Source organism: Aureococcus anophagefferens (assembly GCF_000186865.1).
Source record: "Aureococcus anophagefferens unplaced genomic scaffold AURANscaffold_19, whole genome shotgun sequence".
NCBI lineage: Eukaryota > Pelagophyceae > Pelagomonadales > Pelagomonadaceae > Aureococcus > Aureococcus anophagefferens.
Window position 1 is genome coordinate 387191 of NW_008705579.1, and position 27353 is coordinate 414543.

At 71.6% G+C, this 27353-nt stretch overlaps 7 protein-coding genes across 7 annotated transcripts; 3 read left to right on the forward strand and 4 right to left on the reverse strand.

The window, feature by feature from the left end:
• Positions 1-231: 231 nt before the first annotated feature.
• On the reverse strand, positions 232-1077 carry AURANDRAFT_66071 (hypothetical protein; the record flags this gene model as incomplete). Its single annotated transcript, XM_009041220.1, has 1 exon — positions 232-1077. One exon carries the CDS (start codon positions 1075-1077, stop codon positions 232-234), a length of 846 nt encoding a protein of 281 aa, XP_009039468.1.
• A 933-nt stretch (positions 1078-2010) lies between these two features.
• AURANDRAFT_66072 (hypothetical protein) lies at positions 2011-2541 on the reverse strand (the record flags this gene model as incomplete). The annotated part of the gene is made up of 2 exons (XM_009041219.1): positions 2011-2396; positions 2463-2541. 2 exons carry the CDS (start codon positions 2539-2541, stop codon positions 2011-2013), a joined length of 465 nt encoding a protein of 154 aa, XP_009039467.1.
• A 358-nt stretch (positions 2542-2899) lies between these two features.
• Positions 2900-11705, forward strand: AURANDRAFT_72120 (hypothetical protein; the record flags this gene model as incomplete). Its single annotated transcript, XM_009041144.1, has 4 exons — positions 2900-3206; positions 3316-5921; positions 6100-6638; positions 6806-11705. 4 exons carry the CDS (start codon positions 3102-3104, stop codon positions 11689-11691), a joined length of 8136 nt encoding a protein of 2711 aa, XP_009039392.1.
• A 4022-nt stretch (positions 11706-15727) lies between these two features.
• Positions 15728-17020, reverse strand: AURANDRAFT_66074 (hypothetical protein; the record flags this gene model as incomplete). Its single annotated transcript, XM_009041218.1, has 1 exon — positions 15728-17020. The coding sequence occupies one exon, from the start codon at positions 17018-17020 to the stop codon at positions 15728-15730; it is 1293 nt and encodes a 430-aa protein (XP_009039466.1).
• A 204-nt stretch (positions 17021-17224) lies between these two features.
• AURANDRAFT_66075 (hypothetical protein) lies at positions 17225-18289 on the forward strand (the record flags this gene model as incomplete). The annotated part of the gene is made up of 1 exon (XM_009041145.1): positions 17225-18289. The coding sequence occupies one exon, from the start codon at positions 17225-17227 to the stop codon at positions 18287-18289; it is 1065 nt and encodes a 354-aa protein (XP_009039393.1).
• An 888-nt stretch (positions 18290-19177) lies between these two features.
• On the reverse strand, positions 19178-21407 carry AURANDRAFT_38275 (hypothetical protein; the record flags this gene model as incomplete). Its single annotated transcript, XM_009041217.1, has 3 exons — positions 19178-19467; positions 19532-21157; positions 21352-21407. 3 exons carry the CDS (start codon positions 21366-21368, stop codon positions 19365-19367), a joined length of 1746 nt encoding a protein of 581 aa, XP_009039465.1.
• A 1997-nt stretch (positions 21408-23404) lies between these two features.
• Positions 23405-23719, forward strand: AURANDRAFT_7483 (hypothetical protein; the record flags this gene model as incomplete). The annotated part of the gene is made up of 1 exon (XM_009041146.1): positions 23405-23719. A coding segment is annotated over one exon (315 nt), but the record flags the coding sequence as incomplete, so codon positions are not given.
• Positions 23720-27353: the final 3634 nt, after the last annotated feature.

A 27353-nucleotide genomic window follows, 5' to 3' on the forward strand; every position in this document is an offset into this window, starting at 1 on the left:
AGGGAGGAATGACCAGAAATGAGGACACGATTTACGCGTTTAGTGTGTGGGAGGCGCGCCCGGTGATGAAGATTTCATTACACACTGATCGCCCAGAGCGAGAGCGTCGGGCGCTGTTGGAAAAATGCAGGGCGGAGCAGATCGGCATGCTCACCAGACTCCTCGATGACTCGGTGGCCATTGTAGCCGACAAGAAGTAGAATCGCGCGTAACAGCCTTACACGCACCCCCTCACAGCTTGTCGGCGAGGCGCTCCGGGTGGGGCGCGCCGAGGTCGACGGCCCTTCGGACGTCGAGCGCCTTCTCCTTGTGGAGGGCGTCGCACCAGCTCGCGAGGTCCTCGTTGAGCGCCTTGACGGCCGCCGTCGCGCCGACGGCCGGCGCGTCCGCCGGCGGCTCGAGGTCCGTGGGACCGAACGACGGCGCGCCGAAGCCGCCGTAGCGCTCCGCGACGCGCTTGCAGCCGGAGGCGAAGCCGCCGGCGGCGCAGCCGGAGCAGACGGCGAGGGTGTCGCAGCTCCAGAGGCGGTCGTCGGCGCCGTCGCGGGCGAGGGGCCACTCCGCGAGGTCGCCCGCGGCCGCCGTCGCGCGCGGCAGCGCCGATAAATCGGGAAACTTGGCCTCGAAGGTGCCCGCGCAGACCTCGTCCAAATGCGCCATGGCCTGCCAGGCGCAGACCATGGCCCAGGCGTCGACGCCCGCGTCGCACGCGGACCCGCAGAGCTGCCCGAAGTTCGTGTCGGGCGACATCGCCGCGTCGCCGCACCAGTGGGCCCGGTCCTGCGCGGGACACTCCTCGCGCAGGGGCACGCCGCTGGGCCCGCCGATCGCGTCGGGCTGGAAGAGCTCGTTGGCGCAGGCGTCGACGACGGACCGCACGGCCGCGGTGCCGCGCGACCGCTCCGCGAACGCGTCGCTCGCGGGCAGCCGCAGCTGGAGGCTCCGGGCGCTGTAGCACGTCGCGCCGAGGGCGACGACGCAGAGCGCGAGCCGCGCTCGCCAGAGCCCGCGGCGCGCCGTCGAGAGATGGAGCGCGTCGGCGTCGTCGGCCAGCAGGTAGGCGGCCTCGGAGGCCATTGCGCACCGGAGCTGTTCCTGCTGGAGCTGCTGCTGTTGCTTGAGCTGCTGCTGCGCGAGGTGCTGCTGCTGCTGGAGCTGGGCAAGGATGCTTGCTGGCTATGCGACGCACACGGACGCTGCTAGGGCTGCCCCGCAGGCCGGAATGGAACCTCGCTATGACGCCACGACGGTGCTGCAACAAAAAAGATACATCAAGGTGCTGCCATTTTGGACGACGACGACCTCTGCCGGCGGCCGCGCCGCCCGCACCGGCTCCGTCGCTCGCGATCATGGGGCGCGCCCTCGCGCTTGTCTGCGCCGCCGTGACCTGCGCGGTCGCGGCGGGCGCCGGCGCGAACGAGCCCATCGCGCCCAACGAGCTGGGCCTGACGGCCATCGACTGCGCGACGCAGTACTGCACGTCCAAGGACTCGCTCCTCCTCTGGCTGGCCCTGGAAAACACGTGCTTCTCCGACAAGCAGCCGCGCGCCGCCGCGTCGTAGAACTTCGCCGGGCCCCGGGGGTGTTCGCGGCGTCGCGCCGGGGGCGGAGGATCCGCGGCGGCGGCGGCGGAGAACGTCGCCGGCCCCCGGGGCGTCGGGGGCCCGCGTCGCGCCGCCCGCGGAAGATCCGTGCACGCCTCGCCTCGTCGCGCGCGCTCCTCCCATCGGTTTCCCGACGCCGTCGCCTTTCAGGTACTCGACGTCGACGTCGCTCGCGGCCGTGGACGTCGCGGCGTCCGTGTCCCAGCTCTGGTCCTTCAACGTCGTCGGCGCCATCACCATGTCGATCATGGCCGTCGGCCTCGTCGTCGGCTACGCCGCGGGCGCGCGCTCCGCGGAGCAGCACCGGCGATAGGCGGCGCGGCGCGCGTTTTTGCTCTCTAAATACATCCTCTTTCATTGTACTATGGAACCACAGCCCGCCCGAGGGACACGTTACCCGCCGCTCCTAGGCCTGCTTCGGCTTCTCCTTGTCGAAGAGCGTGGCGAAGAGCGACAGGCACATGACGCCGACGACGCCCGGGCAGAGCTGGGACTGGACCATCTTGATCTCGTCCGTCGGGCACGCGCCGTGCTTGGCGCACGTCTCCGCGTAGAATGCCTCGAGGCCCCAGTAGCCGCCGACGGTCATGGCCAGCGCCGTCGTCGCGAGCGCGCAGCGCAGCATCTTGACGTCGCCGAAGAGCGCGCAGCACGCGCAGAGGAGCCAGAGCGGCAGCTGGAACGCGTGGTCGAACAAAGCGCCGATGCGCGCGATAGAGATCTCGCGCCTGGGAGTTTTAGCCGTGACGCGCGAGCGAGACGGCGAAGACGCGGAAACGCCGACGGCTTGAGCTTGGGCTTGGCCTCGAAGCCCTTCTCCCAGGAATCGCCGCCGTTGAGCACGTTCGCGGCGCCTACGCTTCGGCGTGAGAGTTTTCCTCTCCAAAAAGCACCGCGCCGCGCCGAAGATCATGAGCCCGCACCAGGTGAGCAGCATGCAGCGGCTGCCAAAGGCAATGGCACCTATTTGAATGGGGTTTCCATATTGAACAGGCATCGATGGATTTGATGGTGATCCACCAGGAGCCAACCAGCGCACGTCCAGGCATGCGTCGCGCGAGAAAAAACACGCAAGATCGTGACGCTGCATCGCGCCCATGGTGGCGCGCGACGGCGCGAGAATGCACGCTACAACGAGAGGCTGCCCCGGCAGCAACCACTCGTGCTTGCGACGGACACAAACAATGTTGAAGCATGAGTTGCTGTAATCCTAGCCTGCGACGTGTGGCGAGCCGCTCGAGGCTCTCTGAAGCGTGGACGAGACGCTGGACGGCGTCGCCCTCCCGCGTCTGTTCGCGACGCGACCAGGCGCTATCCGCCTCCCAGCAATTCCTCGGTTGAAGGCCGTGCACTGCTGCACGTGCTCGACCTGAAAAAAACTGGTCTCGGGGCAAATCGCGCCGCCCGAAACCCCCGGGAATCCAGCACATCGCCGGTAGCCGGGAGCGAGGCCCAGCTCGTGCACTTCGGGCTGGGAGCCGCCCCCGAAGAAAAACCATGTCGTCGCGGCCGATCAAGGGCATCCACTCGATCAACGTCGACAGGGGCTTCGGCCCCGATGGCCGCCGCGTCAAGTCGCCGTCGGACGGTTTGAGCCTGCAGGCGCGCGCGCCGCGTCCGACCCGGGGCCCTCGCCGCGCGACGACCCGCGCGCGCCTCCCCCCGCGCGACACACACCTCGCGCGCAAAACTCCAACCACCAACCCTCTAGGTCGCGTCGGACAAGCGGCGCTCGCCGACGCACCACCACAAGCGGTCGCCCGCGAATTCCCGGACGCCGAGCCCGAACCTCGAGAAGCAGTTCGGCCGGAGCAGCGGTGGCCGCGCCAAGACGGCGAGCGACATCTACCACGCGTCCATCAAGAGCCCGCGGTCCGCGTTCCAGGCGCCCGGCGAGGGGTCGTCGAGCAAGAACAAGTCCGGCGGCGCCAAGGCCTGGCGCGCGTCGCCCGTCGGCGCCAAGGCCGCCGGCGCCGGCGGCCGCGAGCGCAAGTCGCCGAGCCCCTACAGTAGCTCGAGCCGCAAGTCGCCGTCCGCGGGCCTCGGCGGCGACGAGAAGAAGAAGGCGCTCGGCGCGAAGGAGCGCAAGGAGCGCGACCGCGCCGCCGCCGCGGCCGCCGCGGCGTCCGCGGCCATCGTCGAGGAGGAGCTCAAGCACGACGACGACGACGACGACGAGCCCGAGAGCGACGTCGACGACGTCGAGCTCCAGTCCATCACCGCGGGCCTCAACCAGGGCGCGCTCGGCCCGCGGCCCCAGAACGGCGCGAGCCACGTGCCCTCCCGGCTGCCGAGCCACCTCGCGGGCGACGAGAAGAAGGAGGCGGCGGAGAAGAAGGCGCCCAAGGACAAGACCGACCCGCCGCGGCCGCGGTCCGCGCCGGGGAGCCGCGGCCACGGCGCGGACGCGGAGCCGCGGCCCCGCGACCGGTCCGCGTCCGTCCGCGACGGCTCCGCGAGCCGGGGCAGCCCGCGGTCCGCCGTGCACCGGCGCCACGTGAGCGACATCCGCGTCGACGCCGCGCCCGCGGGGCCCGACGGCGAGCCCCTGTCGCCGTCCGCGCCGCGGCGCCGCCGCGGCGACGCGGACCGCGGCTCGTCGGACCGGAAGCCGCCCAAGGAGGATCACAAGGCCAAAGAAGAAATCGCGCCGCCCCCGGCCCGCGACCGGGCCGGCTCCGAGCCCGCCCCCGAGGAGACGGACGCGTCCCTGCGGACGAGCCTCCAGCGCGTCCTCGCGGCGGAGCACGGCCCCGCGCGCGACGACGGCATCAGCATCCGCGAGATCGAGGAGCTCCAGCTGCTGCTGGACTACAAGAAGCACCAGCTCCTAGCGGCCCAGCACGGCGAGGCGCCGGGCCGCGACCGCGGGTCGTCGCTGGAGGACGTGGCGCTGCCGCCGCGACCCGGCGACGCGGACCTGCCGCATCCGCCGCCGCCGCCGGACGACGAGCCCGACTCGGAGCTCGCGCGGACCATCGCGGCGCTCCAGCGCCTGCCGTCGCAGCTCCGCGTCGACAACCGGTCCGCGTTGAGCCACCTGACGGAGATGTCGCGGCGGCTGAGCGCGTCCGTGGGCGCGGCGGCCGAGGCGTTCTCGGGCGGCCGCGCGGCCGACGAGCCCGACGACGAGGAGCCGGAGCTCGAGGGCCTCGCCCGCGACGCCTACGGCTTGGGCGCCGTCTACGGCGGGTCCGTGAACTCGGACTCGAGCCTGGGGGCCACGGGCAGCCTCGGCACGACGTCGACGGCCGCGGCGCCGGAGCCGCCGAAGGAGCCCGAGAAGACGGCGGCCAAGACCTTCGAGCCCCGCGACGACCGCGGCGTCGACGTCTTCACGGAGTCGATCCTCCAGTCGAAGCGCGACGAGGACGAGGCCCTGGCGAAGTCGCCGACGGCCGCGGCGAACGGCCTGTTGCGGGGCGCGAACGAGAAGTCGCGCGCGGAGCGGCTCGCGCGGCTCCACGCGTCGGCCTGCGCGCCCAACGACAAGATGTTCTCGTCGGCCTACGGCGCCTGGGTCACGTCCAAGGGCGGCCGGGGCAAGAAGGTGCCCATCGTCCGCAAGGACGCGCCGAAGAAGGTCGAGAAGCCCGCCGAGGGCGACGACGCCGCGGAGCCCGAGGAGAAGGCCGGCAAGCCCGCGGGCCCGCCGCCGCGGCCGAGCCGCGCGCCCGTGCCCGAGGTGTCCTTCGGTCTCGGCGTCGTCGGCTCGACGCGCGAGGGCCGGCCCGCGGACGGCGCGCCGACGCTCAACTTCTCCGTGCTCGACGACCTCGAGGAGCGCACGGGCGTCCAGGCCGTCGTCGTCGGCCACGCGCCCGCGGCCTTCGCCGAGTCGTTCCGGAGCCCCTTCCACCGCCTCGTGGACTTTGGGCCCGACGTCGACCCGGACCGCGAGGACGAGATCAACGACCGGTCGCGCCAGCGCGAGCGCGACTGGCTGCGCGACGGCGGCGACCGCGCGACGCACTCCGTGCGGTCGGCCCTGAGCTCGCCGGAGACGGTCATCTCCTCCGTGTCCGACTACACGGCCTGGTCCTGCGCGAGCCCGAGGTCGCCGAACCACGTCGAGTTCTCCTACCGGCCGCCGCCGTCCTTCGTGCCGCGGATCCGCCTCGAGGCGCTCCGCAGCCCGCGCCGCGGCGTCGTCGACGACTACATCCTCAGCCCGGACCCGGCCAAGTCCATCTCGACGCTCTACTCGCCGCGGTCCGCGTTCACGCCCCGGTCCTCCGCGTCCAACGACGACCTCCGCTCCGCGGGGAACGCGCCCGCGGCCAAGCACACGACGAACCACAAGGCCCGGCCCGGCGAGTGAGCGCTCGCGCCGGCCGCCTCCCTGTCTGTGCCCCCGGACGCGCGCGCGGCGTACCTTTAAACACCGCGCGGGCGTGCTCGAGGACGAGTATCGGGGACGCGTCCGCCATGGTGAAGCCGACCGAGTCGAGGCAAGGTCGTGAGAGAGGCGAGTGCTCGAGCCCATGGCTCTCAGCACTCTCGACGCCGAGCGTGATTATGCAGCTCGGCTGTTCGGCGTTCACGCCATCCGCGTGGCCGCCGCGAGCGCCGACGACGACGACGGCGACGCGCTGCTGCTCCAGTGCGCCTTTCTGGAGGAACCGGACGAGGACGAGGCCTCCAACGCCTTGCTGGACCACAGCGAGGGCGGGAGCGGCCAGCTCGCGGACGACGCGACGCTGCGCGTCGCGCTCGTCTGCGTCCAGGAGGCGCCCGCCGCCGTCGCCCGGGCGGGGCTCGAGCGGCTCTACGGCGCGGACCGGCTCCGCGGCGCGGGCCCGCTCCGCGCGGTCGCCGCGCGGCGCCGCGGCGCGCGCGGCCAGAGCGGCGGCGCGTCGCTGCTGCCGCTCCTGCGCTTCGGCGCCGTCGGCGACGGGAGCGGCGCGCGCGGCTGCAGCGCGCACCCGCAGCTCGCGAGCCTGCGGCGGATCCTAAGGGCGAAGAGCGGCGTGCTCCGGAGCTCGGCGCTCGCGGGCCTCTGCGGCGGGCAGGGCAGCAAAAGGGTGATTCAACGTCGCTTCAACGTGAGTGTTCCGCGCGCGCGCGTTTCGGAGACAGCACCTATGCTTCGAGAGCGCTCCGAGAGATGATCGCTCGTCCAAAAATCAGCCGAAACGAGCGGAAAACGACCGAGATAGGAGCCTTTGAAGTTGGGAATTTCGCACCCTTTTGCTGCCCAGGCGGCGGGTCGCGCGGCGCGGTGGACCTGCAGCTGCGCTTCGTCGCCTACCAGCTCCTGCGCTGCCTCATGGCGGCCCACGGCGCCGGCGTCGCCTTCGGCGGCCGCGTCGACTCGCGGAGCCTCTTTGTCAGCGACCGGCTCTGGCTCCGCGCGCTGCCGCGCGTCGCCGCCGTCGCGGGCGAAGCGGCCGGCGACGCGCCCCTCTGCCGGCCGCCCCTGCACCGCAAGCCCGTCGTCGCGCGCTGGGTCGACGGCTCGCTGTCGAACTTCGAGTACCTCGTATTATTAAACGAGGCCGCGGGCCGCGGCAACTGCCTCAACAACGACCACTTCGTCTTCCCCTGGGTGTCGGACCTCAAGAGCCGCGACGGGGACGACCACTGGCGCGATTTATCGAAGACGAAATTCCGCCTGAACAAGGGCGACCTCATGCTGGATCGCACCTACGGCGCGTCGAGGCACCACGTGCCCGAGCCGGGGCTCTCGGAGCTCGCGCTGTGCATCTATCTCGCGCGGATCACCCCGATCTCGGTGCTGCGCCGCGTCGTCCGCGCGAACTTCGTCGCGGAGCACTACCCGGCGACGGTGGAGCGCCTGTACGCCTGGACGCCCGACGAGGCCATCCCCGAGTTCTTCTGCGATCCGTCCGTGTTCAAGAGCCGCCACGGCGACCGGCTCCGGGACCTCGGCGTGCCCGGGTGGTGCGCGTCGCCGGAGGACTTCGTGTCCTACCACCGGGCGCTCCTCGAGTCCGACGCCGTGTCGTCGAACCTGCACGCCTGGATCGACGTGACCTTCGGCTACGCGCTCGTCGGCGCCGCGGCCGTCGAGCGCAAGAACGCGCCTTTGAGGGAGCGGCCGCGGAGCCTCTTCGACCGCGTGGACCACCGCGCGCCGGGCGCGGCCGTGCTCTTCGCCGCGCCGCACCCGCGGCGCGCCGTGGCGCCGCGGGCGGCGTGCGACGCCGCGGCGCGGGCCGCGGACCGGGAGAAGCGCGCGCTCGAGGCGTTCCTGCGGCTCGAGCCCGCGAGCTCGCGCGGCGTCGACGCGCCGCGGCCGCCGGCGGACGCGCCCGCGGCGTCGCGCCGCCTGGCCTTCGACGCGTTCGGGGATGCGCACGCCGTCGCGGGCGACGTCGACGCGCCCCTGCGGCGGCCGCCGAGGAGGCCGGCGGTCCGTCCGTTCGACGGCGCCGTCGCCGCGGACGCCGCGGCCGCGGGCGCGGTGCTCCTGGAGCTCTACCTCGGCGCGGCGCCGGACGGCGGCGGTGCGGCGCCGGCGCCCTGCGCCGTCGCGCCCCTGCCCGCGCCCGTGCGGCGCGCCGCCGCGGCGCTCGCGGCCGGCCGCGCGTCGCTCGACCGGATAGCGGCGACGGCGCCGCCGGCCGCGTCCGACGACGACGACGACGCGCGGCGGCGAAAACCGGACTACGAGGACGCGGCGCCGTGCCTCTTCCCGAGCCACTTCGCCAAAGCCTACGACCTCGTCGCCGCCGTCGAGCGCGCGGCGACGCCGCGCGACGCCGTCGACGCCGTCCTGGGGAGCCTCGACGCGTTTGGCGACCTGGAACTCGCGGGCGCGCTGCTCTGCCTGCCCCACTACCTCGCGTGCCTCGACGACACCAAGGGCTGGAGCTTCCTCGCGGGCGACGAGAGCGACGACGACGACGACGAGAAACGCGCGGGGAGCTCCGACGACCTGTGCCTCTTCGTCGACGTCGTCGGGGCCAAGATCGGCCAGGGCGCCGCGGCGCACGCGCTGGCGCCGCGCGTGGCCGCCTTCGTCGACGCCGTCGTCCAGCTCGAGGGCGAGGCGCCGGCGACGTTCTTACGCTACGGCGACTTAGTGTTTCGGAGCGTCGTCGACCGCTGCGGCGCGCGCGCGTTCGCCAAGCTCTTCGTGCCCACGCTGTGCGACGTCGCGCGGGGCGCGGGCGACGTCGCCGTCGCCGCGGCGGGCGCGTTGGGCCGCCTGGCGTCGCGCGACGCCCTGGGGCCGGCGCTCGCGGCGCGGCTCGTGCTTCCCGCGGTCGTCGCGGATCTCGGCCGCGAGCAGCTCCACGACGACCCCGCACTGGGCGACGCGCCGACGCCGCGCGTCTTTGCCGTCGTGGAGCTCTGCGACGCGTTGGGCGCCGAGGCCGTGGCGCCGGCGGTGCTGAGCCCGCTATTGGACGGGCGCGGCGCGTTGGCGGTTTTAGAGGGCGCGCTCTCGGATCCGCACAACGGCGCGGCGCGGCGCGCGCTCCTCGAGATCATCCGGGTCTTACGGTCGCTCGTGGGCGCGTTGTCCCCGGCGACGGTGCTCCACTTTTACGTCGACGTGCCCCCCGTGCCGCTGCCGCGCCTGTTAGGCGCGCTGCTCCCGACGACGTCGACGCTGACCGACGCGGCGAGCGTCGCGGCCGCGAAGCGCGCGCTCACGGACGTCGCGAGCCTCGTGAGCCTCGTCTGCTTGGCGGTTGGGCCCGCGGCGTCGACGAAGCATTTGTTGCCGGAGGTGGACCGCTTCTTCGGCCAGCTTGCGCATCTGCGCGCGTCCGCGGCGGCGCTCCCGGGCGCGGTCTCGGAGCTCGCGGAGCGCCTCGCGCTCGACGTCGCGACGGAGCTCTACACGCCCCTGGCGGCGACGCTGGGCATCGAGACCATGCGGCGCCACGCGCCGTCGGCGCGGGGCCTGCTCGGCGAGGCGCTGCCGGGCGACGACGCCGCGCGCGACCGCGCGCCGCCGGGCGGCGCGGCGCGCGACGACGACGAGCTCCACAAGCGCGCGCTCGACTGGGGCCACGACCAGTTCGAGAAGGGCCTCGACTGGCTCACGCGCACGGCGGACCGCCTCGGCGGGCCCCCGGGCGCCGAGCCGCGGCGGCGGCGCGAGCACCCGGACGACGTGACCGTCGACGACGAGGCGTTCGGCCGCGGGGCCCGGAGCGCGGAGGCGGCGGCGCCCCGCGTGCCGCCGCCGCCGCCGCCGCGGCACCAGACGTCGCCCGGCGAGCGGCTGGGCACGAAGCGGCCCCCGCGCGCGCCCGCGGTCCTCGACGAGGGCCGGCGGCAACGCGTCCAGTCCGTCGTCGAGAACCAGGTCTCCGAGGGCATGGAGCTCCACCGGCTCCGCGACGCGCGGTCCGCGGCCGCGCCCGCCGCCGCGCGGGCGCCCCGCCCGCCGAAGCCCGCGGCGCGGTCGTCGCGGCCGCTGCACGTCAAGGTGCTCACGCACTCGTCGTCGCTCCGCGGCGACTTCGACCCGCGCCAGTCCGTCGACACCTACGACGGCGAGCCCCGCGCGGACTCGAGCGACGACGACGACGACGACAAGCCCGGCGACGCCCCGCAGAAAGCGAAGGCCCCGGAGCCCGTCGTCAAGGGCCTCCAGCCGCAGGGCGCGAACGCCGCGGCGATCCGCGACGAGCGATTGTGGCTGCTGGGCGCGTACCCGCGGTCGACGCTCGTCGACGAGCGGCCCTGGGAGGCCCTCGACGAGCCCTGGGCGCCGCGCTTCTCCGTGTCGTCGCGGCCCCTGGCCTGGGTGCCGCCGACGGTCGCGGGCGCGGCGCGGACGGCCGGCGGCGCGGCGCCGGCGGCCGGCGCGGCCGCGGACTCGCGGGGCGCGCGCGTGCTCGCCGTCGACGCCGCGGAGACGGTGGTGCTCTGCGGCGGGCGCGACGGCCTCGTGCGCGTCTGGAGCCTGCGGCGCCACCCGCCGGAGCTGCAGGCGCGCGGCTACTCGGCCGCGTCCTACGGCCGGTCCGGCGCGCGGCGGGCCGTGCGCGCGCTCTTCACCTTCGACGGCGGCGGCGGCGGCGGCGGCCTGCGCGCGGGGAGCTGCGACGGCGCCTATTTGGACGTCTGGGACGTGGAGCGGACGAAGACGATCCGGCGGTGGGCGTGGCCGCGCGCGCGCGCCGCGGCGCAGGCCGCGGCCGCGCCCCCCGCGGCCGCGGGGCCGCCGGGCGCGCCCTACGGGGCGCCCTTCCCCGACGCCGGGTCCCAGCTCATCGTCGACGCGGCGCCCATGCCCCTGGGCTACGGCGCGGGCGGCGCGACGGCTGCGAGTCCAGGCGCGGCGTCCGCGCAGCAGCTCGTCGTCCTCGCGGAGCGCGCGCTGTCCATCGTCGACGTCCGCGCGCGCGACGGCGCCGCCGCCGAGTGGCCCCTGCTCTTCGAGGGCGCCGACGACCACGGCGCGCCCCCGAAGCCGGGCCGCGATTCGCGCGGCGACGACGACGCGGCCGCGGCGGCGCCCGCGGCGCCGCCCGCGACGCCCGGCGCGGCGTTGGAGGAGCCCCACGCGGGCCTGAGCTCGCCCGAGCCCCTCTTCCACGCGCGGGGGCGCGGCGGGTCGCGCGCGCGGTCCGTCGCCGCGTCCGCGCGCGGGTCGTGGCTCGCCGCGGGCTCCGAGCACGGCGCCGTCGCCGTGCTCGAGCGCCGCGCGGGCAAGGTGCTCGCGACGTTCCAGGCGCACCACAGCGCCGTCGTCGCCCAGCTGCCCGTGGGCCGCCACGAGCTGCTGACGGTGGCCGCGGACACGACGGCGACGCTCTGGGACCTGCGCGGCGCGCAGCCCCGGGCCGTCGCGACGGTGCGGGGGCTGCCCGACTACCGCGGCGGCCTCCACGCGGCGAACGTCAAGGCGCTCCACTTCGACCAGGGGGGGCTGCTGCTGCTGGCGGCGAACGGCCACAAGGTCGCGGCGACGCACGTGCCGCCGCGCGCGACGGCGCAGGCGCCCTACGCGTCCCAGGCGCACAAGCGCCACTTCGTCGACGACCGGGGCAACCGCATCCACCGCCACCACCTCGCCATCGAGTCCCTCGCGGTCCTCCCCATGCGCCGCATGCTCCTCCTCGGCTGCGAGGACGGCCACGTCCGCGTGACGGCCTAAGCAGCGCGTGTTTTACGAAGGTTAGATCCACAACACGACGTTCTTCGGCACGCCCCCGTATTCGGCGTCGAAGAAGGCGAGGACGTCGTCGCGCGAGTAGCGCAGGGACCAGTGCACCAAGACGAAGGTCGTCTTGGGGAAGGCGGCGATCCAGGGGTGGAGCTGCGTGTAGTGCGTGTGGCCCTTTCGACGCGTGGACTCGTCCAGCGACTCCGACGGCGCGCCGAGGAACGTCACCTCGTGGATCACCGTGCGATATTTCGGGAGGATCTCGCGCCACCGCTCCCGCAGCAGCTCGATCCGCGTGTCGCCGCTGAACCAGATGAGGCCCTGCTCGTACGTTTCGCGGATGTCGGCGCCGGACCGCAGCAGCCGCCCGAGCTCGGACTTGGGGAGCGACGCGTATTCCTCGCGGAGCCGCGCCTTTTCGCGGTAGACGCCGTAGGACACGGCCGGGATCGCGCCCTTGTGCGGCGCGCGGAAGACCTCGACGCCGATGGGCGTCGGCGACGAGCGGTAGCAGTCCTTGGCCAAGAGGATCTTGTCGCCGTCTTCCACGGGCTGCAGGGGGAACTCGCCGAGCGCTGCGACGGTCTCCTCGTCGGTCTGCGGGAAGCCGTAGTTCAGCTGCGCCTCCGCCAGCAGGAACTTTCTCACGGCGCCCTCGAGCTTCTTGGGGACCAATATCTTCCTCGCGGTCCGCGCGTGCGTCGGCAGCGCCGCGGTGTGATCCCGATGCCCGTGCGTGAGGAGGACCGTGAGCGGGTTGATGCTCTTGACGTGGATGCCGCAGTCGAAGACGATGCCCAGCTCCGGCAAAAAGTAGGCGGACGCGTCCGCGGAGCGCCCGAGCCCTACCACCGACAGGCCCCTGTCGAACTCGATGGTCTTCAGGGAATGGTCGTCGCCGGGCCTCCCGACGTGCCACGCCTCGCCGCGAGGCGCGCTCGTGACGTCCGTGCCCTCCGTCGGCGGCAATAATTGGAGGCTGCCGGCCAGGGCCCGCAGGGGCTGCGGGAACACGTTCGTGCGCGGCGCGCGCTGGACGACGTCGAAGAGGCCCGCGAGCTCCGTGAGCGAGACCTTGCCGTCGCCGTCGGCGTCCGCGAGGAGCAGCAGCTTCGACGCGACGCGGTCGATGGTGCCCCGCTCGTCGTCGGCGAGCACGCGCCGCGCGTGGGCCCGCGCGCCCGACCGCGTGTTCGCGCCCTCGGCGAGCTCCGTGACGATGGACCGCGCGAGCGACGTGAAGAGCGCCTGCGCCTCGTCGCGCGAGAGCGTGCCCGAGGAGCAGTCGTCGAACGCCGCGAGCGCCTTCGCGATCGTCTCCTGCTTCGTCTCCGCGCCGCCGGCGAGCGCGACGGCGGCCTCCTCGTCGCCCGCGAGCATGGCGACGGTGATGCCCGCGAGCTTGCCGATGGCGTCGAGCACGTCGTCGGGCACGTCTCTGGTCGGCGCGAGCGTCGCAGGCGCGACGGTGGTGCGGCGCGGCGCGTGGCGTCGCACGGATGGCACGAGTGTATGCGCTGTGCTCAGCAGCAGCACGAGCGCAAAGGAAGCGCGCATCATCATGGTCGATCCTCGAGTGAACAAGAGGTCGCTCAAAAGCACCGCCGAAGCGTGCGACGAAGCTCCATCGGCATTCGAGCTGCTTCACATTGGCAACGTTGGCATCATCTCTGCATCTTGAATCTTGAGGGGCAGCCCGATGGGCTAAGCTTGCGACCATCGGGGTGCGCGCCTCCCCCCAATTGGAGCTCTGAAACCTCGACGACGCAGCGCGCGATGAGCGCCGAGACGATCGTGCGGCGCATCTTGCGGAACGCGCTGCAGAACCACGTCAGCGACGACGAGGTAGAAGAGCACGACCGCCATGATGGACAGGCCCGTGAGCAGCGCGCACCACCGCTTCCCGCCCGCCTTCCTCACGAGCTCCTCCGTCTTCCGCGTGAGCATCCCTACAAAGAGAACGAGAAGGCTGCGGTCGACTATTTTGCGTGCGTCTTCGACAAGTTAGTGGCGGAAGGTTTAAGTCCGGCGGCGGCGGAGGTGAACTTGACAGAGGCCATACGACAGGAGTGGGTCGCCCAGGGCTTCTGGGGCAACGCCGAGGACGAGGACGAGGGCGTCGCGCCCGAGCCGGCGGCATTGACCGACGCGGAGGTGAAGCGCGCCGTTCTGAACGTCGTGCAGCTGATGCACCTCGCCGGGAATCTCGACCTGGAAACTGCTTCTGCGGTAGAGCACAACGAAGTCTTGGTGGGATCCGTGGCGAAGCTCCTCGGGGAGTCGGACGGAGGCGAGCGTCTGGGGAAGGACTTCATGCCTGCCATCGGAGAGGCAATGCAAGATTTCTTGTCGGGGCTCGAGCCGGAGCCGGAGTCTACCGGCGACTCCGCGGAGCAGGCTTGCGCGCGCGCAGCGCCGCATCTCTATACGTCTGATCAGCTTCAAGCCCTTGACCTTTCGGGACTCGTGCAGATCGAGGAGCTTTGGTTCCAGAAGCAATACGCGGAGCCGCAACCCACCGCGAAGCAACGCATGCTTTCGCCGGAGGCCATCCACAAGGAATTCAGTGCTCTGAAAAAGCCGCGGCGCGCGTTCGTCTTCTTCGCCCGCGACGAGCGCCCGGCGCTGGAGAAGCGCGGCATGTCTCTCGGCGAGATCGGCGCGGAGCGTCGTCCCGCTTTCTTACGCGCGACGACGTCCAACCCCCGCAGGCTTGACGCTTGGCAAGATGTGGAGCTCATTGACGCGAGAGCGGAAGATTAGATACGAGATCATGGAAAGTTCCGATCAGCGACGCTACGAAACGGAGCTGGATTTTTCAGATTTCACGGTTGTCGGCGGTATTTCGATGGTCTATTTTCCTTTGCACTGGATATACCCATGCACCGGCATGCGCAGCTATCACGGCGAGAGTTGCCTCGAGACCCCCGGCGAGCCACTCGTGGCCGCGGCAAACGGCGGGAGTGGTCCCGCCACGTGGAAAATGGAGAAAGGCGACGATAGCGAGTACCTCGCGACGGTCGGGCTGCCCGAAGTTGCGCTGACGAGCGGCAAATGGTATTACGAGGTTACGATCTTGGAAGCTTGCGAGTCCGTACGTCTGGGCTGGGCGCGGAGAGGTTTCTCTGCAGATCAGAATCACTGCTGCGGGGACGACGAGTTTTCCTACTCGGTCGCCGGCGGAGTCGACGAATGCTGTTTCTTTCACGATATGGAGGAGAGGTGGCGGCATGAGGGCGAGCCGTTTGAGGTGGGCACCGTCGTCGGGTGCATGCTTGACCTCGAGTGCCGCGAGATCCGCTTCTGCGTCAACGGGTTTGACGACGACGAGCCCGCGTTTAGCGAAGTTAGCCTCGAGAGCGGATACTTTCCCGCGATGAGTATGGTCTCTGGCAGAATCGAGGTTAATTTCGGAGAGGGCGACTTTCGCTTTCTTCGCGAAGGCTACAGCGCTGTCCCATACCATGTCACGGAGCACGACAGAAAGGCGCAGGCGGACGCGCAGGCATGGCGCGCGGCAGAGGTCAAGTCGAACATGCGGGCAGATCGCCAGTACGAGCTGAGCACGATTCTACAAAACCCCGACCTCAGCGGCGCGTTGGCCGTCCTCGAAATCCTCGACAGGGTCGACGCGGCGCGCGGCGGTTGCGAGGCCGCGCCGAGCCAGCGCGACGCCACCGAATCCGGGACCTCGGGATGGCGCCGCGCCAGCGTCGAGGACTATGGTGTTGCGATGCGCGCCGCCCTCGAGGAGCTTGCCGAGAGCGACCGCCGCGAGATCGAGCGCCTTCGCCAGGAGCACGACGAGATCGCAGCAGAGGTGGATCGCGAGGAAGAAATCGCACGGCAGGCGGAGTGGGATGAAGAAGAAAGGTATGAGGCGGAGATGATGAAGGGGGTCCCATTATGGGCGTGGGACGACGAGAGCAGGGCCCCATAGTACTTGTGAACTTGACATCGGGGAGCAGTAGCTACCAGCGTTTGGCGAAGTGTGAGAGGGATTTTTTTTTTTTTTTTGGCTGCAGTCTTACGCGGTCCCCGCGGCCGCGGCGAGCGCGGCCTCGTAGGCGTTGGGGAAGTGGTCGACGAGCATGCGGCGGTGGAAGCGGACGCCGCGGAGCTCGGCGGCGTCGCGCGCGACGATGCCCCCCCCCTCGAGGTGGAAGAACTCGTCGCCGACGTGGTCGAGGAGCGGGAAGCTCGACGTCGGCGCGAAGTGCCTGAGCGCCTTCGCGGACGTCGCGCGCGCCGCGGCGGCGTCGCCGGCCGCGAGCAGCTTCACGCGGGCCGCGACGCCGAGGTCGAGGCGGTCGATGGCCAGCAGGCGGAGCAGCACGAGGGCGACGGACCGGAGCGAGAGCTGGGGCACGCAGTCGTCGGCGTGCGCGTAGGTCTTCACGGCGAGGTTCGCCGGCGTTTCGCGGGCCGTGATCGTCGGCGGCGGCGCGAAGGCGTAGCAGGCGACCCGCGTGCCCGGGAGGCGCTCCGCGAGCCTCAGGCTCGTCAACACGGCCGCGCCGCCGCCGAGCGAGTGGCCGACGACGACGAGCCGCCGCGGCGCGCCGACGGCGGCGGCGCAGCCGTCGGCGATGGCCTCCGCGGCGCGGAAGATGCCCGCGTGGGCCCGGCCGCCGCCCGCGGCGCAGTCGGACGCGACGAGGTCCGTGAGCGCGTCGCTCAACGTCGACGTGCCGCGGATGCCCAATACCACAACGCCGTCGGGCCGCCGGCAGACGTAGTGGCTCGGCACGCCGGGCGCGCCGGGGTGCAGGTAGGGCACGTCGCGCGCGCCGCAGTGCGCCGCGAGGGCCACGCGCACGTCGCGCTCCGCGAAGGCGCACGAGAAGTCGTCGGCGTCCTTCGCGGCCCGGGGCGTCAGGAGGCCGAGGGCGAGGAGGAACGCGCCGCCGTAGGCCGCCGAGGCGTACTTCATCATCTCCAGACCCTCCTTCGCTTCGTCCGCGCCGGCCGCGCGCCGCGGCGGCGGCCGCGCCGCGTCCTCGACCAGCGCCAGAAGGCTCAGGTTCGCGAAGAGCGGGTGCGACGTTTCGGTCAGCGGCGACTTGCCGAGGAAGACCTTCTCCTCGAGCGCGTCGACGACCTGCTTGATGATCTGCAGCTGCTCGTACCACTCCCTGCCGACGACCTCGCGCAGCGTCGGCGGCGACAGCCGGCGCAGCAGGGGTATGGAGAGCAGGGCGACGCAGGCGGCCGCGGCGACCTCCTTGGCGGTGGCGCGGCTGCGGCGTTTGAGGGAGAGGGCCCAGAGCGTCGCAGCGCCAGCAGCCGCCGCCAAGCCCTTGACCTTCCAAAGCTGCATTGCGAAAATGTGCCCAGGTCGTGCAGGAAGCGGTGAGGCTGCAGTCCTAGACGCGCTGGCACACCTCGACAGCCCCTCACATGCCCGGGCGCGAGAAAAGCGACCCCGCAGCAACGACGACTGCAACATAAGTCGGCGGCATACGATGGATGCGTGATGGCGCTAACAGCAGCCTGATCATCGTCGCCGATCGCATCACTCGCGATGCCTCGCGCCGCTTCGCCACGCGCGGCGCTCGTCGCGCTCGCCTTTGGGGCGGCAGCCCGCGCCGAGATGGTCGCCATGAACATCGCCGTCGGCGCCGGGTGGCTCGCCTTCGAGTTCGACACGCTGGACGGCCGCGAGGCGTTCGAGGCGCGGGCCATCCGCTTCGCGGCGGAGAACGGCCTCAACATGGGCGAGGGCTGCCACGCGCCGAAGACCGACGAGCTCGGCTACGAGTGCGTCGGCCGGCGCATGGCGCGCAAGATCATCGAGGAGCGGGGCCACGAGCGCGTCGTCGCGCCGGCGATGGCGTCCGTGGCGGGCTACGCGGAGAAGAAGAGCGACGCGCCGTCGGCCGAGGAGGCCGCGACCTGCCGGCGGGAGGTTTTAAGGCTCGCCGAGTCGGGCGCGTGGCGCGGCGTCGACCTCGGGCCCTTCGACGACCTCAACGACCGCGTCACGGCGGCGACGGCGTCGGCGGACCAGGTGCGCCTCGGCCACACGGGGCGCACGTCCGCCGCGCGCCGGTGGTACGTCGCCGCCGCGCGGCTGCCGTGCGTGAAACGGATCTGCGAGGTCGGGTTCAACGAGGGCCACTCGGCGTCGCTCTGGCTGCTCGCGAACCCGGAGGCGGAGGTCGTCATGTTCGACCTCTACGAGCAGCCGTCGGCGCCCCTCGGCGAGGCGTTCCTGCGGGACGCCTTCGGCGACCGGCTCTACGTCGTCCGGGGCCCGTCGGAGGTCACGGTGCCGCACTTCGCCTTCTCGCACCCGGCGACGAAGTGCGACCTCCTCGTCGTCGACGGCTCCCACGAGGAGGCCGTCGTGTCCGCGGACATCGCGAACCTCCGCCACCTCGCGCGGTCCGCGTTCCACCTCCTCCTCCTCGACGACACGGCCGCGTGCCGCGCGGAGTACTGCGCGGGGCCGAACGCGGCCCTCGCGGACCACGAGCGGCGCGGCACGGTCGTCGCGCCCATCTTCGCCGTCAGCCAGGACCCGTCCTACCTCGACGGCTTCCTCAGCGGCATGACGGCGACGGCCTACGCGCGGCCCTGGGCGTAACCGAAAGCCGCGCGCTTTCTTAGTCGATGACCTCCACGCTCGGGCAGCCGTACTGGTGGAGCACCTCGGCGACGTCGTGGTGGCCCGCGAATCTCGCGTGGTCCGCGGCGTTGCGGCCCGCGACGTCCGCGGCGGCCATGTTCGCGCCCTTGTCGAAGAGCCACTCGCAGGCCTCGAGCTTCCCCGCGCGGGCCGCGACGATGAGCGCGGTCTCATCCCGTTGCCCCTTGGCGTCGATGAAGAGGCCGGCGGCAGCGAGCGCCTCCATCAACTCCACGTCGCCGACGTGCGCCGCCGCGAAGAGCGCCGCGGTCCCGTTGTCTCGCCGCCCGTCGCCGTCGACGCCGTTGACGAAGTCGGCGTAGCAGTCGAGGCGCCGCGCGCGCGACAGCGGGTCGTCGCCGTGGCCGTGCCTCGGATGGTCCGGCGCGCGCGACGACGGCCGGCCGCGCGACGGGCGCCGCGGGTGGTCCGGCACGTCGACGACCGCCGGCGCGATTCGCGACCCGCGCGCCTTCTTCTTCGGCTCGTCGGCGCCGTGGCGGAAGTTCGACTTGCGCGCGGCGATGATCTCCGGCGGCGGCTCCCGGTACGGCCGCGGGCCGCGCTCCCAGGTCATGCAGCAACACAGGATGCGGCAGTAGACGCGCTCGCGGCCCGTCGCGACGTACTCGTAGTGGTCGTTTCCGTTCGTGCGCGACTGGTGCCGCCGATTGAAGCGGCGCATGGCGCAGGAAGCGTTTTTACCACGCTGGTATTGCGCGGCTGCGTGTCACATTTATTAGCGCGCACATAATCGCAACGAGCTACGGCATCAACGATCCCGGATTCCAGGCCGTCGAGCTTTCGGTTGGCCGGGGGTCGGGAGCGCACCACCACGAGTCCGAAAGCGGCGTAGTGAGGTTATGTGAAAACGCGTGGCGACCCCCGAGAAGCGGGGCGTCGCCCGAGGCCGCGCCAAGAGGGCGCCCGCGGGGCGCGCGGTGTGGTCCGCGCCCGCGCGGGCGGTGTTCGACGCGGGTCCGCGCGCGCGCCGGTCGCGCGCGGGCGGGTCGACTCGCTCGCGGCGCGGGGCCTAGGCCCTGGCCGCGGCTTTTCGTTTGTAGAAGAGGACGTAGGCCTGGCTGGAGACGACCGTGCTCGGGTCCGCGCGCGAGACGAGCGAGTCGTTATAGTGGCTGCGGCGGGGACGGCGCGCGTCGAGACAAAAAAAAAGAAAAAACGAACGCGGGGAGAACGCACTACCAGACCTGGGTCGCGTCGTCGATGGCCGTGGCCGTGTAGTGGCCGCCGCCGAGGCCGCCGCTGTGCTCCGAGACCGCGTAGAGGTCGTAGAGGCAGCCGCGCGGGTCGTCCTTGGCGCCGAGCACCTGGGAGCTCAGGTCCAGGTCCCGCAGGGGGAAGCTCACGAGGTCGTCGAGCTTCTGGCGGTGCACGAAGTAGGTGTTCTGCGCGTACTGGAAGCGCTTGAGGTGGAGGATGAGCACGTCCGGCACCGACCAGAGGTCCAATTTCTTGAACGCGCGCGAGTGCTGCTTGCACTTGGCGCAGTACCACTGCTCCGTCTCGCCGAGCTGCTCGCGCTCCGCGAGCTTCCGGAAGCAGTCGAGCACGTCGATGGACGCCGCGCCGCGGCCGCCGTCGTCGTCGCGGCGCCGCGCGGACGCGTGGTCGTCGACGGCGTCGCGCTCCGACGCGTCGACGCGGCCCGCCAGATCCTCGTCGGACCACTCCAAAGTCACGGTCTGCACCGTCGACGGCAGCGCTTCGGCCTCGGCGCCCAGGTCGCTCTCGAAGCGCGTGCCCGACGCCGTGGACGCGCAGCACCGGTACGCGTCGCCGTCGCCCGACGCGACGAACCGCGCGCAGTGCGCCGCGACCTTGGCCCGCAGGTCCCCGCACGTCGCCTCGTCGTTCACGGCGACGCGCAGCGGCAAGCCGAAGAGCTCGTACTGCTTCGCCGGGCCCGCGCCCGCCGCGCCCGGCGCGCGGAACGCGGACCCGGAACCTCTAGCCGCCGCGACCTTGCCGAAGAGCACGTCCACCGTGCGGCCCTTGGGCTTGCCGTTGGCGCCCCGGCGGTCCAGCTCGAAGGCAACCAATTCATCGTTGGGCTTGATGTGCTCCACGGAGAACGCGTCCGCGAACGTCCGGTAGACGCGGTGGCCCCAGACGTCGCACAGATCCAGATCGCCGCCGCTCCGCGCGTCCGCGCCGTAGGCCAGCGCCACGAGCGCGTCCTTCAGCGCGCCCACGGTCTCGCGCGCGGGCACGGCGACGACCAGCTTCAGCGGCCGCGTGCCCAGGGGCAGCTTGAGCAGCGTCACGGCGACGCGGCGCGTCTTCGCCGCCGGCAGCGGCAACGAGAGGCTCAGGTAGGGGTCGAAGGTGATGGACTCGTGGTTGCAGTTCGGGCAGGTGATGTGGCTCTTGAGCTGGCCGTAGCACGTGTCGACGATGACGCTCTTGTTGCGCATCTGGAACCGGCTCCACGACTCGCGCGACACCTCGGCGTCGGGCCGGCCGTTCGACTCGAGCGTCTCCGTGTAGGGCTTGCGCTTGATGCGGTTCAGGTCCTCGTGGAGGCCGTCTAATACGTAGTTCATGAGCTCCTGGCTGTCCTGCTGCTGGTAGCCGCTGAACTGGGGCGCGTGCGTGCCGATGGACCGCTTCAGCGCCGTCGGCACGACGACGGCGAACTTGCCGCTCCAGACGTCGCGCACGAAGTCGGCGTAGGCCCGGGCGATCTGGCCGCCGGCGCCCAGGGGATTGTCCTCGTTGATCTCGTCGAGGAAGGTCGGCCGGTTGTTGCCGTCGTCCTCCAAAAAATAGTTCGTGAGCGGGTGCGTGTGGCTCAGGCACTGGAGCCTGGGCAGGACAAGGGTGATTCAACGTCGCTTCAACGTGAGTGTTCCGCGCGCGCGCGTTCCGGAAAAAGCATCCACGCTTCGAGACCGTTCCAAGAGATGATCGCTCGTCCAAAAATCAGCCGAAACGAGTGGAAAACGGCCGAGATATGAGGCTTTGAAGTTGGGAATTTCGCTCTCTTGTCCTGCCCTGACTGGAGCATCGAGTTCATGAAGCACGTGTTGCCCAGGTTCGACAGCCCGACGGCGCCGCGCGCCGGCGGCGCGCCGCGCACGTGGGACCGCGCGGGCCGCGCGTCCGCGCGCGAGGACGCGAGGCGATCCGCGCGCGCGTAGGCCGCGCCGCCGGGATCGGCGCCGGACCGGTGGTGCTCCGCGAGCTGGCGGTCCCGGTCGTGGCGCGCCGCCGCCGACGCGCGGCTCTTCTTGATGTGGGTCCCCATCTTGCAGAGCTGCTCGCTCGACGTCTCGAGCCACCGCGGCGCGACGGCGGCGCCCGGCGCGACGGTCGACACCTCGACGCGGTCGCCCGAGCAGTCGACGACGCGCGCCTCGTACCACAGGGGCTTCTTGGCGTCCTCGGACCGCACCTCGCAGGCGTCGCCGACGCGCAGCCGGCGCCAGTCCTCGGTCCGCGCGAAGAGGGGCTGGAGCGACGACTGGTCCTCCTTCTCGACCCACGTGTCCCACCGCGAGCTCCACCCGCGGAAGTGGACCTTGACCTTGGAGCCGTCGACCTCCACGACCACGGAGTCGAACCAGCGGCCCTCGCTGTCGCGCGCGTCGACGACGTCGCCGGCCTTGAGCCGCGCGCGCCACCGCTCCCTCCGGACGTCGCGCGGCCAGAGCCGGTTGCCGCCCGGCGCCGACGGGCTCCGGAACTCGACCAAAGCCCCCCAGCGCGGCGCCTCGCGGCTCCCGAAGACGGCGGGCACGCCGCCGATCATCGCCGACTCGTCGCCCTCGAGCAGCTGCCAGAGCTCCTCGCCCTGCGCGTCGTCGTCGCCGCCGCGCCCCCAGAAGCGGTCCTCGCGCAGCTCCCGGGGCTCGCCGGCGACGGACTCGCCCGTGAAGTCCTCCTCCGCCGCGGCCCGCACCCAGATGCGCCGCTCGTCGCCGAGGCCGCCGCGGCCCGCGCGGAAGAGCCGGTCCCGGCAGCCGCCGACGCGGTCGTAGCGGCTGCAGAGCACGGGCCGCGCGCCGCGGTCCGCGGCGCTCGCGCGGCCGTCGCGCTCCACGACGCGCACGTCGAAGCGCAGCGGGTAGACCTCGACGTAGACCTCCGCGGACGACGCGCCCTGGACGACGCGGACGGGGTAGGCGGGCCCTCCGCCGTACCAGCCCTCGAGCGCGGCCCAGACCGGCGCGGGCACGAGGGCGTAGTCGTCGTGCTCCACGAGGCCGACCTTGAGGAAGCGGTCGCCCTCGGGCGACGCGAAGCTCAGCGGCTCGTTGCCCACGGGGCCGGGCTCCGCGGCCGCGGAGCCGCTCACGGAGAGCTGCTCGAGCGAGCCCTCGAGGCCCTGGTCGTAGCCGACGTACTGGCGCCAGGACGCCCACCACTTCTGGGAGACCACGTAGTACGTGTCGCCGAGCCGCATGCGCGCGGCCTCGAGGGCATCCTTCACCTGGGCCCGCTGCGCCGTCCGCGACGCCGCCATTTTCTATACAGCTAGCTTGTCCCTGCGGCCGCGCGCCCGGTTTCGATCACCGGGCGCGCCGCGGCGGCGGCGCCGGCCGCGAAGGAGGTCTGCGCGCCCCGGAGCGCCGGGCGCTCTGCGAGTCCGGAAAGACGACGGACGCCGGCGGCCGTCCACGCGAGGCCAATGCACAGAGAGCGACGCTGAGGCGCTTTGGCCACGGGTAACATTGATGTGAGTTGCCGTCCAAGGGCCGATCTTTCCCGTCGCTCTAACAATCCATCGTCCCGTGGCCACCGAAGCTGCCCCTGCCGTCGCATCCCGCCGCCGCCACACCTCACACCATGGCCGCCATGGCCGCGAAGCCGGCCCCCAAGAAGTCGATGGACGCGCCGAAGAAGCAGCTGAGCCTCGGCCCGGCCTACGACAAGACGGGCTGGGAGGCCGTCGTCGAGACCTTTGGGTGCGGCACGACGGTGAGCGAGGACGACATCAAAGAGATGGTCAAGGAGGCGAAGACGCCCGTGACGCTGCACGTCTACGCCGTGGGCCACGCCAAGGCCATCCAGGAGATCAATTACGTCGTGGAGAACTTCCTCAACGAGGGCGGCGTCTTCCACGGCGCGATCGAGGTCTACGGCCAGGAGTTCTCCTTCGGCGGCTGCCGCCAGAACAAGAGCGGCATCTTCGCCTGCAAGCCCAAGTCCTGCCCCATGCACACGTACCGCGAGTCCATCTACCTCGGCGACTGCAAGAAGACCATCAAAGAGGTCCAGTCGATCCTCGACTCCATGAAGCCCGAGTGGATGGGGCCGACCTACAACCTGCTCCGCAAGAACTGCTGCTCCTTCAGCAACGCCTTCGCGCAGAAGCTCGGCGTCGGCGAGATCCCCAACTGGGTCCACCACCTCGCGGACGTCGGCGCCGCGCTCGACGACGACGTCAAGGCCGTCGTCCACGGCCTCCACAGCATCGAGGACAGCGTCGAGGGCGTCTTCCACCACCAGACGGTCCACGACCCCGACGACCCGGCGCACCCGGGCCACCCGGAGCACCCCTCGAACAAGTGAGACGCGCCCCCAGCCCCACGTCCCGGCCCGCGCGGCCGGAGGATACTCTAGTAACGGCCCCCTTTGTACCCGGAAAGACCGCCCATCCACGAACCGAGCTCACGGGCACCCCGAAGCTTACTGCGTCGGGCTCGTCGCGGCGAGGGCCTTCTCGTAGAGCTCGAAGCGCCGCTGGGACGTGGCGAGGAGGCGCCGCTCCGCGACCTGGTGGAGCTGGATCATCTTGCGGATGCAGAGCGTCGGCGGCTTGAAGCCCTTGGGCGACGGCGCGCCGCTCAGGTCGTCGCCCTCGTCGAGCGTCGGGCTCGGCGGCGCCGGCGGCGCCGCGGGCGTCGACGGCGCGGACCGCCGCGCGCCGTCGTCCGCGAGCGACAGCCCCGTGGACGAGCTCGACGACTTGGGCCGGTCGCCCGCGGGCAGGTCGCCCAGGGGCTTCGACGCGCGGTGCTGGAGCCCCGCGGCGCGCGCGCGGCGCCGGCCCTCGCGCGCGAGGAGCAGCGTCGACGTCTTCGGCCGGTGGACGTGGGGGTCGATGGTCGGCAGCCCGAAGCTGCCTAAAGTTCGCTCCTGGTCCAGGCTCAGCAGGCTCTCCTTCTTGATGATGTCCATGGACCGCGCGAGGCCCTCGCCGACGACGACGTCCGGCTCCTTGGGCCGCCGCCGCCGCCGCCCGGCGAAGTCCCCGTGCTCGGACGCGGGCGTGACCTCGAGGTGGTTCAGCACCCGGTGCACCTGGTTCATATGGCCGCGCTCGTCGCTCGGGTCGTCGGCCGGCGACCCGGGCGCGTCGCCGTCGCGCGCCTCCTCCGCGAGGCGGCGCCGCTCGCTCCGCTTCGACCACTTGTCGATCATCTTCTTCGTCTCCGCCTTGCCGTGGTCGCTGTCGAGGAGCGCCTCGTTCAAATTGACGAACTTGGTCACGCGCCGCTTCGCGCCCGCGCCGCCGCCGCGGCTCACGTTCTTCGTCGCGAGCGCGTCGAGCCGCGCGCAGTGCGAGTTCACCGTGAGGCGGCCCTTGTCCGGCGACGGCTCCGGCGACGACGACGCCGGGTCGTCGCCGTGGTGGTGGCGGTGGTGGCGGCGCCGGCCCGGCGAGTCGCCGCCCGGCTCCGCGGGGCCGTCGAGCTTGTGGACGATGGTGCCCTGGGCCTCGCGCCGCCGCAGTCGGCCCTCGGCCATGTGCGTGCGCACGCGCTCCTGGGCGAGCTTCGACATGCGCTCCTCGCAGAGGTTCGCGCGCGCCTTGAGCTCCGTCGCGATCTGCGCGCGCGCCGCGCGGTCCATGTCGCCGTTCTTGACGAGCTCGTTGGCGCGCTTGAGCATCTTCGTGCAGATCTCGTGGCACTTGCCGATGATCTCCTCGGCCCGCAGGTACTCGCCCTGCTGCTCGTAGACCTCCGCCTCCGCGAGGAGCGTGATCGTGCTCGCGACGACGTCCTCGAGGTCCGCGCGCGCCTCGGCCCGCCGGCTCTTCGTGTCGCTCTTCTTCTTGTTCGCGACCTGGGTCACGCCCTCGGGGTTGATCTGGTAGTTGGCGTAGGTCATCATGGCCGGCGTGATCGACACGTGCTCCTGCGCGTAGCTCGCCTCGCAGACGGCCTCCCAGTGCATCCGCGCGGTCACGGCCTTCAATGCGAGCGCCTTCGTCCGCGGGTCGAGCACGCTCAGCTCCCGGGCGATGGACATGGAGATGACGAAGACTTCCGTGACGGTCTGCGCGACGGCCCAGCGCGTCGCCTCGAAGAAGCCCATCATCTCGACCAACCCGAAGATGTCGTCGGGCCCCAACAGCGCGACCTCGATGGCCGAATCCTTGCCGCCGGCGCCCAGGCGGAAGATCTTGAGGGAGCCCGTCTGGATGAAGACGACCTCGGACGCGTCCGCGCGCGAGACCTGCTGCTTGGGCTTGACGACGCGGCGGCTCATGCGGCTCGCCATCTTGTAGAGCTCCTCGATGGGCCAGTGGCGGTAGAGCAGGTTCGACTTGAGGCACGCGACCTTGACGTCGAAGAGCTTGTTCCGCTCACCATAAATACGCTCGAAGGTCGACGGCGGGATCACGAAGCAGACCGTGCGGCCGAAATCGCGCGCCGTCGCGTCGTCGAGGTCGAGGATCTCCGCGTCGCCCGTCGCGACGATGGACGCCGCGCGGCCCTCGGAGTGGGCGCTGAACGCCACCTCCCCGAAGCCCGCGCCGGCCTTGAGCTCGACGACGCGCCGCCCGTAGTCGCGCACGAGGGGGTCGCTCGCGTCGCCCGGCGTCGGCGGCTCGTCGTCCGTCGCCTTCTTGTGCACGGCGACCGCGCCGTGGAGGCACGTGTAGTAGCCGTCGGGCTTGTCGCCCTCGCGGAACACGAGGGCGCCGCTCGCGTAGAACCGCAGCTGGCCCTGGCTCAGCACCTCGAAGACCTCCTCGTTCGTCATGTTCGACATCGACTTCGGCGCCATGAGGTACAAGATCTGCTGCGCGGTGTCGAGCCAGCCCCGGTCCATCTCCGGGGGCCGCTCCCGGAGCAGGTCCTGCAGCCGCAGCACCTGGATGTACCGCGAAAAGCGCGACAGCACGCGCGGGTCCTGGTCCATGAAGACGATGGGATGCATGAGCACGACCCACGACGGCGAGTAGCCGCGGTACTCCGATATGCCCAGGTGCTTCACCGTCGAGTTCGTGAGCTGGCGGAACTTGTGGAGGTGCAGGTGCTGCAGGAATTCGCCCTCGGCGGCGGAGATGCCGTACTGCACGAGGAGGCCCTCGCTCAGCAGGTTCCGCATGCGTTTGATGACGACGACGCGCGCCTCGCGGCACCATGCAATAACATCTCTCCGCGACTCGTCGTCGAGCAGGTCGAAGAGCTTCTGCAGGAACTTCTTGTCGTCCTCGGGGAAGACGGCGTAGTCCGTCTTCGCCTTGAGCGCCTCGCCGCTGCGGTAGGCCGCGCTGTAGACCTCGTTCGGTAGGCTCCGGTCCGGCGTGAGGCCGCGCGCGAACTCGAGGATCTTCGTCTCCCGGGTCACGCGCGGCCCGGCGATGGTCCCGCGCGGCGCCGCCTGCGCCATGGCCGCCGCGTCGGGCAGCGGCGCGACGGGCGGACTGGTCGCAGCCCGCCCAGAGCTAGCGCGCTCGGCGCCGGCGGCATCATTGGCACGATGCCGCTGACAAATCTCATAAAACCATCACGATGGCACAAGGCGCTCTAACATGACCATGGGGCGGTAGCTCATCACCCGCGAGCATGGTGCGGGTGACGCCCGTCGTCAAGAGCGTGTCGCTGACCGTGAACCTCGCCAACGCCGTGCGGAAGAAGAAGCCGGACGAGGCGAAGCCGGCAGCCTTCCGTTTCTCCAGCAAGAGCGCGCCGCCGAAGCCGCGGCCGAGCCGGCCGTCGCGGCGCGTCGCGCCGGACAGCGGCGACCAGCGCCGGGCCGCGGCGGACCGGGCGGCGGCCAAGGCCGAGGCCCAGCGCGCCGAGGCCCAGCGGCTCGCGGT